Source organism: Lissotriton vulgaris, chromosome 8 (assembly GCF_964263255.1).
Source record: "Lissotriton vulgaris chromosome 8, aLisVul1.2, whole genome shotgun sequence".
Taxonomy (NCBI): domain Eukaryota; kingdom Metazoa; phylum Chordata; class Amphibia; order Caudata; family Salamandridae; genus Lissotriton; species Lissotriton vulgaris.
Window position 1 is genome coordinate 1,312,355,168 of NC_141696.1, and position 14,052 is coordinate 1,312,369,219.

The window sequence follows — 14,052 nt, forward strand, 5'->3', positions numbered from 1 at the left end:
AAGTGCAACTACCCCCAGTCATGCAACCTAGAAACAGGCTGCAGGCTCCAAATGAACAGAGCTGGAAAATGCCTATTTTCATAAAGTTGTAAATAAACGCAAGGGAACCCAAAGGTCAAAAGGGACCAAGAGTGTAAGACTGTTACTAGAACAACGGTTCTTAAGGGAAAAATAACAACACAATACTCTGGGTGGAAAAAATAATACCCAGGAGTTATTATAATAAATATATAAATGGCATTTTATTATCAACTTAAACAAGTAAAATAAGGAAAATGACTCCCTCCGGAGTAATCCTCACAAGTGTTAAAACCAAAGAAGACAAAGAAAACAGGCCCAAACAAGGGGTGACCATTAATAACATACAATGTCGAGGTCACAGATTCACAAGTCAGAACACTCATATACCCATAAATCATACAAAAATGTCAGCCGTTTAGAGTGTCACAGGGTCAATGGCATTTTGATCCAGTAGACATAAAGGATCATCATTAGGACAACAACTAAATAATATGCCTGATTACATTATGAAGAGATAATACAAATAGTAAACACCTTTGGGGTAAAGGGAAACAAAAAGAGCAAAGATCACGACAGGTCTAAACAGAAAGCAAGTTCGGAAGTTAATGCTGAAGTGCCTAGTCATGCTCGTAGGGGTCTAAATCAAAAATGGAAATGGGAATATACACCAATGTGGAAACAAGGCCGTACCAGGAGAAGTGTGACCAACTGGTAAAGCGGTGGTAAGGTTGCATTGTAATATCATTACTAAATGGTGGTGTTGTGATCTAGATGACACAAATAGAATAATACATGGGGATAAAATTCATACATTAAAGGGAGTATGTGTGATATGCCCATATCACAATTGCCCAGTGAATGTGGTACATGCCCTAACCTACAGTGTTCTTAACTTTTGGGTGAGTGGAAAAGGAAAGATTCCTGGGTTTGGATAACTGAGGTGCGTACTGAGCACAAAGTGGTCATGATTTCAATGAAGGATTAAACCTAGCAGAGGGTAGCTGCAGAAATCTACAAAGTAATAACGCACATTTATAGGGTGGCTGGGAATGAACAACTAAAGTGAATAATATAGAAGGCAGAGTGATTACCTCTATGAAAAAGACAATATATATACAAACAGCAGCCCGAGCAGATCTGCTCACCCAGAGGGTCCATGAACCATGTCCAAAATCATCAGTGCGTACGGATGGACTGGCTAGGCTTGCAATATTCACAGGAATAGCCACTTTGTGCAGTCCAGTAACTACGGAAACACAAAAGAGGGAGTAACTATTAATATTAAACGGAAGATCGGATGCGAATACTGTTGCAGAGGCCTAGCGAGCTTACCGTTTGTCCAGAGTAACACATAGACACGTACGATCTCAACAGCAGAAAGACATGAGGTTGGGCTAGCCACCCCGATATAGAGTGAAAAGATAAAAGACATACTTCCAGATCGGAAGGGCAGTCTGCCCAAACTGTCAACCATGTTGGGACATGCATGTATGTCTAAATGTTGTGTTACATTTTTAGTCAATCATAATATTATGTTCACTGTGTGTAATAATAATTGAACACAGATCACACAAAGTAAAAAGAATTGAAAACTGTATAAAATAATAATTCCTCATAAATCACGCAAAGTGAAAAAGAATTGAATACGGATATGTGTATATAAAGAACAAGAAAAGCCAGAGAAAAAGACAGAGTTAGTATATAAATATATAATGCATTTTATGAATAGGCATATCAACCATTAGGAGGAAAAGGAAGAGACTGATATACAATCAGAATATCAGCTGTATGAAAGGAAATTTCCAGCTCATACAATGAACAAAGTCCAGGTCCATATTAATTTATTGTAAAAGAGTACATTAGATCAAAGTCATCCAGCCTTCTATCCAGTTAACACCCCTTTGGAAACTGTCTGTTTTAAGTATCCCTTTTTCATTCCATTTTGTTGAGAATTGTGTTGACGTCCCCTTAACGATCAGGTGTTTGACAACTTAAATGACCTACGGCGATTATATTTCTCCAGGTGTCCAGAAGTGCTAATGTTCCACCAATGGTGCGTTGACCACTTTGCATCGAAGACGACTCCGGTGTTGACAGATCCATATTCCTATCTTTTGTGTTTCAATGGCATAATCACTAACACTACAATCTTCACATTTCCAATGATCCACAAGTGGCGTAGAACCCCAGAAGTCATGTAAAGTATGCAAACAAAGGTCGTTCTAATAACAAATCACCAGAATTCAGGGTGCACCCTCATTGTGTCTATTCATAAGACCCAGTCATGGAATTTCCTTTGTGCTAAATTGGAAAGTAAATGTGAGTCCCTTACAATTGGTATTCAACCATGATACAGATGTAGTTGTCTGCCCTGCCACCTCTCCATATTAGGAAAATAGTGTTAATGTATCTCCTCCAAGTTATTATCTTGTCACAAAAAGGGTTATTCTCACATAGAATGATGTTGTTTGCAACATTATCCATGAAAAGCATGGCAAAATCTGGGGCGTAAACTGGTCCCATGGAGGTACCCTTTATCTGTTGGTAATACTATCCATTGAATCAAGAGAAAAAAATTGAGTGTGTAAATTGTAGTCACTTCAAAACGAAACCACTGGGTAATTGTTGTGGCTATACCCTCTTGTTAAGAATTTGTTAAATTACTTCAATGCCTTTGTCTTGAGGGATGTTTCTATACAAGGATTCAATATCCAAAGTACATAAAAGGCAGGTAGATATATTCAAGGGCATGTGCTCAATCTGCTTTAATATACCAGTTCTATTGCTCGCATAGCAACTAGTGTTAGGAACAAAGTATTTTATGAAAAAAATCTATGTATTTACCAATGGGCTCAAAAGCAAATCGACAATCTGAGACAATGGCTCTACCGGGAGGTGATGTTTGATTCTTGCATATTTTTTGTAATGTATAAATTACTGGTGTCCTGGGGCGTATTATATTTAGGAAAAGATTCTCATTTTTTATGATATGACCAGCTTCTAACCCTCTTTTGTTAATAGACGCAATGGCGGTTTGTAGTTCCTCCGTGGGGTCCGTTAGGAGTCTCTTGTAGTGATCTTGGTTACTTAGCTGTCTCACAATCTCTGCTTTGTATTGGTAAGTGTTTTGTAGTACAATACCACCACCTTTGTCAGCTGGTTTGACAATTAAGTGGTCATGGGATTTTAGTTCAAACAAAGCCTTTTTTTCTGCTAGGGATTTGTTAGATGGGACAACGATCCTTTGTCATTCTAAAGAGGAGATATCTTCAAGAACTAGTTTTTCAAAGGTGTGTATTTCAGGTAGTGCAGAGGAGTGGGGAGGTGAGAAAGTAGACAAGGTGGAAAACGAGGTATACGAACTGGAGGTGACCCCTGGATTGCCCAGAAAGAAAGCATGTAATTAATTTTTCAGACAAATCTAATCATGCCAGTCTGTAATTCCCTAAAAATAAGGACGAGTTGTTGGGACAAACAATAAGTCTCTACCAAGTACTGATAGTTTAGTGGATGACAAATTGTGCGTCGAGCGGCTAAAAATAGGGATAGTTTGTAAATTTGCAATTTTCCTTACTTTACTTGTTTAGGTTGATAACAAAATGCCATTTATAGATACATTATAATAACTCCTGGGCATTATTCGTTTGCTCTCAGAGTATTGTGTTGTTCTTTTTTCCTTAGGGACTGTTGTTCTAGTAATAAACGTTCTAAAAATAGCATTTTCAAAATTGTGACATAAAATCTGACTTTACCATTAGAGGGGATTTCTAATTACAATTTCTCAGATACCAAACATGACATTCTATCTGCTCCTGTTGGAAAATGGCCCTCTCTAAAGCATCACTCCAACCTTTTGCCTTCCTCCTTCTTTTCTTCTTTTTCTTACCTTCCTTTTGCTGGCTTTGGGACTCTGAGCACTTTACCACTGTTAATCAGTGCTAAAGTGCATGTGCTTTTTCCCTAAACATGGTTGAAATTCAATTTACTTATAAGTCCCTTGTAAAGTGATATACCATATACCCAGGGCCCATAAGTTAAATGCTACTAGTGGCTTGCAGCACTGATTGTGCCACCCACCGAAGTAGCCTTTCAAACCTGTCTCAGGCGTGCCACTGCTACTGCAACTTGGCATTTAAAACCTACTTGCCAAGTCTCCTTTTAAATACATATGCGTCATCCCTAAGGTAGGCCCTATGTAGCCGTAAGGGCAGGGTGCTATGTAAGTAAAAGGTAGGACATATACCTTTGTGTTTTATCCGTCCTAGTAGTGACAAAAGCCTATTTCGTTTTTCATTACCGTGAGGACTGGGCCTCTCATAGGGTAGTTTAGGGAATATCCTTATACTTTATTAAGTGGTAATTCCTGATCACAGAGTAGTAGCTTTACGTAATTTTATTTGTCTTTGGATTGGTAATGAAAAATCCTTCCTGCTAGTGCAGTTGGATTTAATTCTACTGTTTTTGAAATGCCACTTTTAGAAAGTGCTACAGCAACAAATGAATAAAGGAAAGCTGAATGAATCATACATTCATTCCCAGTCAAGAGATCTGGGCTAAAGCCAATGTTTTTTGCTCACTACGCCACCCCTGTTTGGACCAAGCCATATGCCAGTCAATCTTGACCGTGCATGGGAACAGTCCAGCCCAAACTGCCAAGCCCGGTCCTCCCTGGACAGGAAATAGGCATCCTGGGACCGGGTTCGGGGTAACACCCCATATCAGCCAGGCTAGCTTGAATTCATTGGCACAGCGAGCAAGGGGGCACGTCTGGGCATACCCATCCCACTTAGGGTGAAAAGTGCTGCAGCAACAAATGACAAATGGAATGCTGAATGAATCAAACATTCATTCCAAGTCAAGCGATCTGAGTTAAATCCATCATTCTTTTGCTCACTACATCACACCTGTTTGGAACGTGCCTAAACAGGCCCTAAAAGAGTATAACAACCGTAAGGGCCCAGTAACAGAAAACCAAAAAAAGCTTCCGCTGCAACTTTATTAAGTTTATAGGAAAGAGCACAAGAACTTTAGCACTGGTAAAGTGTGCAGAGTCCTAAAAGACCAAAAAATGGTTCAGCGAACGGGGATGAAGGCAACAAGTTTGAAAATGACCCTTTAGAGACGGCCAAGTCTAGCAGTGGGTCAGACAGTTCTAACAAAGAAGGACGAAATAAGGTGATGCCAAGCAAGGAGAACAATTATCCGACATGTGTCTCATTGTGTATTCCTGGGGATTCATAATGTTGTGATGTGCAGATGTCCACCGAAGATAGTTGAATGCTGATAAAATCATAAATGGCTCCATGGGATAAAAGTTGGTTAAAGTGACATATGTGGAGTAGTAGCATTTTTTGAAAAAGGAGGTCCGATAAGCCTTAGTTTTGATAGTAGCATCATTTGTCTACAGGATATGTTCCATTCTTTCGTCATCAATCCAAATACCAGTTCAAGGCTTTACTCTTGGCATGGGTTTCCAGTAGAGATTTTATCCTCAAAGGGAATTAAGGAGCTGACAGTCTCAATGAGCCCTGCCATTGGTCCATATGGTATGTAGCTTAAGGTTAGGTAGGAGAGAGAATTAAATGGGGGAGTTTTAGCTCTCAGTGTTGCCTTGAGATCTGTTTAGGATAAATTCTTCCAAGGTCAGATGTGCATCAGGGTTATAGTGTAGCTAATTGGTAAGTAAAAGACAGAAGCTAAATGATGATCACGCTAAGCAAGTTGTTACTGGTCAATAACTTTTTAAAATAGCTGAGGTTTCTGTGGCTTGATTGTGAGCATGCTGTAACTTCAGACTCTAAAATATTAAACTTATTTGTTTCACACAGATACTGTCACCTCCTTTCTTCGCAGCTCATGACTTGACCACTTAAATGCGCTCCATCTTAGTATTCTTTGCTATATTTTGGCTATTGTGCAGTATGTTTAAAATGTGGTTGCTCAAGATGACCCTCACCTGATCTCTAATATCTACAAAATCCTTCTACCAAATGCCTCACTCATCAGAAGCAAATTCCTGTTTAAATGGGATGAGGAAATAGGTCAACACTTTTCCGACAAACAGTGAGTCTTGTTGATGCACAACAAATGCAGGAGTATCACTCATGCACAGGGAAGGGGAACAACTATGAAAGGTCTAGCTAGGCAGCACAGCACATAGTAACAAGTCTGTGAGGTGCTGGAGAGGGTGTAGTTGAATGGGAACAATTACCCATATACTGTGGAGTTGCCCACACATACAATGCTAAGGAGGCAATCCTAGAAGTGTAGAATTCAGAGTGGATGGTAAACTGCTGAGAACCCCAGGGGCATACTATTGGCTTGGATTCCAGATGTTATACAAGCACAGAGGAAATAGGCTACACCAAGGGCAAACATGTTCCTCTTGGCAGCCAAATACACACAATTCGCGAATTGGTCATGCTTTTTATCTAGCATATCAATGACTGGTATAGCAGAGTCCATTTCACATTGGGTTGGTGTAAAATCAAGAGTAATCTTCCATAAGATGAATAAAAGTAGGTTTATTCGGAAGAAGGAATTGTCCCATCCATCAGCTTGATCTGATCAGATGCAACTGACTCTCTGAGCACACATATACATTCCATTGCCATGGAGCTGCTTGAACAATAACTAAAACCCTTAAAGGGACAACTAGGTAAATGTAAGTAAAAGGCACAATGTTACAGTTGGAAAAATATTTTCTGAGAGACTGGGGTTAGAAAAGACTTTATCTGCTGAGTGAGGACACTTCTTGAAGACTTGGCAAAACACCAAAGGACTTGGAGTGGTGGAGCTTCGCCCCACTTAAAATCCGCCAATCCCACATAGATGAACAATGAACTGGTAGTTCATTACCATTTTATTTTTCATCTCCTAAGCCGAGTGTCACGATGGAGGAGGGGCTGCTGCTGACTGATAGCGCAGGGAGAAGGGTGGGCTGTCTAATGCACTGTTTAAAGTGCGTATGCCTTTTTTTGCCTACCTTCTTGTGACGGCCAGCCACACATGTGCACTCTAAACCTCTCAACCAAGATGTCTTAAGTGCCAGCTGTCACTACAGATATATGATTTTGTTGAAGGTGAACACAAAGAACCAGAGTGTGGAGGGTCAGGAAGCCATACTTGGTAAATGATGAGACATGCTCCCTGCGGTGAGACTGCTGCCATAACTCTTAGTGATTTGCGTCTTATCTGTGGTTTTCGAATTCACTGGTAGTTCAGCTAAAGTTATACTTCCTCATTGCCAGCTAATTTTCCTAAAAAACTGTCTTGTGGGTACACACCGTACATTCAGGAAAGTTATCGTTAAATCGACTTCAGTTTTCAACAAAGTTAAAGCAACAACTTTAATAAAAAAAAAAAGAAAATTCTCATATAATTTCCTCAAATGTTGTCTCATGTACTCAGCAGCGTCATAAAAACTCGCAAAAGTTGGTGGGTGGAATGCTCAATTTTACCTCAGCTGCTGCATTCTACTTTTTGATGAAACTGAGATGAAATTGTTTAGCCCTGTATGAACATTGGAAGCCATATACTTTTTTTATTAGTATTTAATCATAAAATCATGATTTTGTTTTTAAGCTATAGAGAAGCCGAGAAGAATTTTCATAATGTTTGGAGTAGATGTCCGTACGCAGAACATTCAGGCAGTGACGAAGCTGAAGAAGTCTCAGGAATACTGCACTACACCGCAAACCTCCTTGGTAAATTCCTTTTGAGATCCTCACCTTAAAAATCTCATCTAATTTGCATGTGTCTGTGTTTTTCCTTGTGTATTGCTAGCAAATGCATGGCAGTGTTGTCTGCCTCAGGATATCTGTAAAAATGTACAACTTAGATGTCAAATTATGGACTGCATCAATTGCTGCGAAATTCGATTTCCTCGTAATATGATTAATACTTTTGTCTCATTTTATCAGCAAATGTAATCATGTATGCTTTGGCTACATAAATTTGTTTATATCTTCTGCGCTTGAAAAAACTGTTTCGCCTGACCTTCCATGCATAGCTGCAGAACAGCGCTTAATTTCGAAAAAACATAAATGCCAGGACTCAACCAATCCCATAGGATGGAACTGCAGTTTGCACCACCCAAATATCACTGCCAATGCCTTGGGCGTGCTGATATTACTATTGTCTAGTTCATATTGAATTGTCAAATTGTCAAACTGATATGCTCTGCTGAAAATAGACAGTGCAACCATGGGCTGGTCTGGCAGTGCTTTTGTCGAGATATAAGTGCTGGTGCTGAGCACTGGCATACATTAAGCACATATACATTTCCATAAAATCGTTAAAGGTGGGGGGCGGCTGCATGGCCAATTAATGCACCTCCTCTTTTGAGTTGTGCCACTCTCTGTACTGAGCAATTCTGATAAAGATCAAATTGGCCTCAGCAGACCTGTATCTGCACTCTATGGTCCTCATCACGGCAGTCACAGGACTCCTGATGCAGTAATTCTGCAATTACTGATGCCATGGGATGCAGTGCAGAATTACTACTGTTTTATGGATAATTACGTTTTTTTAACCTAATTTCAAGTTGGATTATAGAAATGCATAATCCTAAACTTTTTCATCGATTCCAGCTGGATTTCCCCAGTTCCGTTTCTTTTTCCACCTCACGCTTCGCCATTTCAAGAGATTCTTCCCTTATGAATCTCTCCTTATACTCATCCCAAACCCCATTTTACTACTATGATCTCCCAATAAACACTTTCTAGACCCTTCCCACTTCTATCCCCCCATTACCCCTTTCAATCAAACTAACAGACTCACAAGTCCACCGCTCAAATTAACTCAAATTTCACTCTTCTAATCCTTTCTGGGTACCGTAGTAGCATGCTACTCGCCAAAAAGCACGTCGACACCTCATCAGGCTTAGTAAGTACTGTATAAATACAACTACAATTACAATGTATATCCTGGTGAAACGTGTGGACAAAAATATCAGCAGTACACTCAGCCCTCAACATTTATAATCACAAATTTGCTTTTAACTGGAGTAACCAACTGAATTGCGATTACCTTCCAAATAAGCGGTAATAACCACAAAGAATTGCTGTGGTAATTTAGACGCCTGCATGGAAACTGACATTCTGTGCTGAGAAGATAATGGTTCTGACCTGGGCTTAAGGAGGTCACTTAAATAGTGGAAAAAGTTCTAACGTTTATTGTGGACACCTTCTCACTGGTTTATTCAGACAAGAAGCTTAACTCAAGCAACAGCTGTAAGAAAGGTAAGTGTGTCTGGTGGTATCCTGGGAGGTCTACAATGACATTCCCATAATGCCCTGTTAACATTGGACGCATACCCTCAAAGGTACAGACCTTCTCTGCAGCCGAACCATGAAGAGTGATCAATAACCGGTCGCTGCAAACACATTGCAGCAGAGCAGTGCTACTGGCCACATCTGTGCCCAGGAGAAAAAAATTAAACAGAAAACCATTCAAACTGTAGGACCAGGGGTGTAGCTTGGTCAGTGAGATTGGGGGAGGGGTGTTTGAGATTCAGAAAACTATTCATTAGAAAATAATTTTTTTAGAGGGGTGCACCACCCCAAACATCCTGCCACCCCCCGAAGCTGCACACCTGTGTAGGGTGGATTTTCGCTCTCCACTAAACAGATACAACACTTTATAAACAAGACAGAAGGTGAGATAGTATCTGCATCCTGGTTACCTTGAGCGTGAGTTGTAGCTGGGGAGGGGAGCACTGTTCCAAGTACTGTTTTTGCTAAGGAATCATATGTAGAAAGATGTCTCAGTTAAATAAATGATTAAAACAGTGTACACTTAAAACTTCGATGGTGTTACAACACACCTCACTCAAACATGATTAGTCAGGTTTATAAAAAGTAACATTCATGAGATGTGTAGTTGCATAAAAGAATACCCCCAACATGATGGGAAAGGTAAGCCCCCCTTCTCCTGTTTAAAACACTGTTCCGAGGCTCACGCTTAATGCATAGAAGAGGTAATTGGATCGCTTGGTACATCCACATATGAGTGCCTGGTTGTACTGGGGTCGGTTGTCATGTGAGCTCCAGAGCTGCAGCTATTCTAAATGTGCACATTTCCTATTCCTGCCCACACACCACAGCTAGCAAACCAGAATTCCCTCTTTGTGGTTCACATTTTTCGTCGCTAGATACATGCTATAGTAATTGAAACTGTGGTGAAGGTGGCAACAAGTCAGCCAATACCCAGTGTTTACTAGTAGAATGCAGGAAGTTGATTTAATAACCAGTCCATATTAGTAATAAAATTCAGTGTGAGAAAATTCTTATGTGCCGTGAAGGAAACTGGTCTTGATGTGCTAGTCAGGTGTTAGAAATGGGGTTTCTGGTTGGCTAGGGCATACACCTAAGCCAGGCAGAGCCCACCACTCTAGTCAGGGCAAGGGAGTTACACACTGAGGATAACCCCTGCTCACCCCCTTGGTAGCTTGTCAGAGCAGTCAGGCTTATCCCAGAGGCAATGTCCTTTGTATTATCCATAAAGACACATTTATTACTGTGCCACTAGGCACTTGTTATGACTTCACAGGGATTACATAAATCACTAGGCTTGAAAATTTGGATAGCATAGGGGTTAAATTAACATACTTATTAATTTAAAAATAAATTGAAAAATAAAGAACATATTAAGAAATAAATTAAGTTAGAAATTAATAATAAATAACAATACAATTACATGAATATTTACTTAAAAAATATTAAATTACTTATCACCCTATTTCCCCATAAACGCACAACCCACTACACAAATAAACATAACTAATTTAATTATCAACTCATACATTTTTTTAAATTAATAATAAATTATCAATAAATTAACAACAAACACACATAAAACATAATAATAAATATGTATTATTAATATAATCATAAATTAATTAATTATACAAAATGAATTACCAATTCATAATTGATTAACAATACATTAATTATCAATAACAATAAATAAATAATATTAATTCATTTATTATAATTAAATTACTTCCCACCCTATTCCCCTATAAATCCACAACCCGCTACACATAAAAATTAACATAATTAATTTCATTATCAATTAATCAATTAATAAAAATGAATTACCAATTAATAATTAATTAACAATACATTAAGTACCAATAACAATACATGAAAACATAAATAATAATTATAATCAATATGATAATAAATGAATCTATTAATAAACATTAATTACCAATAACTTATTAACAATTAAATAATAATAAATAAAACATAATAATTAATTAATTATAAATAAATTACTTCCCACCCTATTCCCCTATAAACCCAGAACCTGCTCTGATACTAAAATGCAAAACGTACTTAAAAAAAAAAAACTACTTTCTAAACATTTTAAACATCTATTTAAAAATAATAAAACTACATTAGAAAAAATGTTAAACATACATATAAAATACATACCACTAATATAAATATTGATATTATTAACAAATTTTTGCTACCAACATTACTTACTTCGATAATATTAACCTCGATATTACTTACTTCGATATATAAAAATGATATTACTTATCTTAATGTCGATATTCTGGTCAACGATATTCTTGACATCGATATTCTGTCCCTACGATCAAAAAAACCCGATATTACTGTATGTTGATAATAAAAAATCTATATTTTGACAAGAGCATCAAAATACAAAATGTACCAGAAATCTAGCGCTACAGTAGGGGGAACAAAGGAACACATTCAAAATTGCAAGAAGAATATGGTTTCATGATAAAGAATCTCATGACAACCAATCCTCCACAACAAACAGAGAAAGCAAAAAATAGATACATCGTTTTTTTTAGAACTTGTATCAATAGGAGGTTATTGTTTATAAAAATGTTAGGGTTGGCATTAGTGTGGAATTAAGGTTTTGAAATTCTTAAGTATGGATTAACGTTTACTGTGTTGGTAGGTGCTAGTTAATGAGTAGAAACAGGCCAGGAGCAAGGAAAGACCAACTTAGGGAGTCACTGGGCCACCTGATGTCTGGCTTAGAGCTTCTCAGAAACAACTAAGCAGTTTGAGGGCTGGCTGGAGTGATGAGGGTTGGGTAACGGGCGCACGACTGACTCAAGGACTCTGCTGGCCAGCTAGCTGTAAGTCTGAGCGTTGACTAAGGTCTATGGACCAATAAACTGGGTTAGATTAGGGTTATGGAAATGGTCACGGTTAGTCACGGTTAGAGCACTAGTGTGGTGTAGGGTCTGGTAACAAAAGCAACAAAAAGTATTAGAGATCTGGATTTAGGAAAACGTGGGCCATAAATAAACCATCACAGTTTGCAAAAAGAGTGCACGCTCAAATTCCCTAAGGGAAGGTTGGAGGCCCCTAAACCAAATGTGAAAACATGTTATCAATTGGTGCATTTTACAAACAGTTACAAAATCAATTTGCTAAAAAGCCATAGGTGTTACATGCTATTCTGAAAAGGCACTCATCAAATCTTCAAATACGTCCATGTTGTGCCAAACAAATCAAATTGTCCAAAAAGATCTTATGGGGTTTCACCTCATAAATGGCTTAAAATTGTAGTGTCAGCTTGGTGAATAAATAGTTTAGTACAATTTATGTAGCAACTGATAGACAAGCCACAAGTATTACATGTAGTTAAAATACAATCGGTATGTAAAGGGTTATAAACTCCTATCAGTTTCCAAGACGTGCAAAACATTTTTCTTCACTTCTGTTTTCTACCCCCACCCCTACAGTTTTCTGTCTGCCCTTTTCATGCACATTGTCAGACGTGAGACTCTATCTTGAAGGCTGATGGTCTGAAAATGAAAATGTACACAGATGTTACAAACTCAAACCATAGAAGGCAGAACCACCTCACTGGTTGAAGAAGTCCCAAAAGCATATACACTAGTGACCAGAACTACCACTGCGGTTGAATAGACATTACAACATCCATATCACTTAGATTGACCCAGTCTTGCACACTCAGCCGTGGACAACAGTGATATGATAAATATGTTATGTAAAGCTATATCAATGTATGTTCTCAAAAGTATCAGGAAATAGCAGCCATAACAGCAAGTACACCCACCACCAAACAAAAGTTACCACAAAAACATTGAGAGGCCTTCAGACCCTCACGCGTACTCGGTTACCCCATACACCCTATTAGCCAGCCCTTACATTCCCTCAGGCCCTACTTAAACTTTTTCACTCACTCCTCAGAAACCCTTCATTGGCCCATGCACTCTATAGTCAATTCTTAGACTCACAGCTAGTTTACAGTCCAATTCCCTCTGCCATTCGTGTGCCTTTAGCCACTATTCCAGTCAGCCCTCAAACTGCTTTGTTGACTCACAGATCCCCCTAAGTCAGCCATTAGTTGACACTAAGAATCCCTTAGTTGGCCTTCAGATACCCTCACTTAGCTTTCAAAGCCCTTTCAACTCTAATGCCAAGGGGCCTCTAATGTATGTACACACACATTCATATACATACATGCATAGGGAAACATTCTCACAAACAGACGCACAGTTGTAGACACACAGACATGCACATTCACACTTTGCATACCATCATTTTCTTCTGCATGCACTTACCTGCTGCAATTGAATTTGGGTCCCCTTCCCAAGTACTTGGTCCTTCTCTTCAGTCTTAGGCCCAATCATGATGATGTCATGGTATGAGGATCCTATATGGGCCTTACAGGACAGTCATAGTCTTTCAACGTACCTCAGCTGAATGTAATCAACATACCTGCACTTCTGGATTTAAATCTTTGGTCTGATATTAAAGGTGGAGCCCAAACTCCCGCACTGAGAAAGCGCCATTAGGCGAAGTCTTAAGATTCGTGAAAATAGGGCAAGGGTAGCAGAACACTATATAACTTTTTTTTTTTACCATCATTGTTCTGACAGACATTGCATATTAAAATTATCATTATAGGGGACGTGAGATTAATAAATATGTCAGAATGTAATTCATTAAAACAGCATTCTTCAACTTGACATACATTTAGGACTAACTAACGTTCTCAAAGCAGTTC

The 14,052-nt window shown here is 38.7% G+C and overlaps 1 protein-coding gene across 3 annotated transcripts in view; it reads left to right on the forward strand.

Annotated features, from left to right (window-relative positions):
• The window catches only part of GUCY1A2 (guanylate cyclase 1 soluble subunit alpha 2), a 1,137,327-nt gene that overhangs the window by 310,160 nt on the left and 813,115 nt on the right, over nucleotides 1-14,052 (forward strand). For all 3 annotated transcript variants that reach the window (XM_086933481.1, XM_086933483.1, XM_086933482.1), the window contains exon 3: nucleotides 7,606-7,727. In XM_086933481.1, coding sequence (XP_086789607.1) covers nucleotides 7,606-7,727 — 122 coding nt within the window. The remainder of the gene's footprint in view (nucleotides 1-7,605; nucleotides 7,728-14,052) is intronic.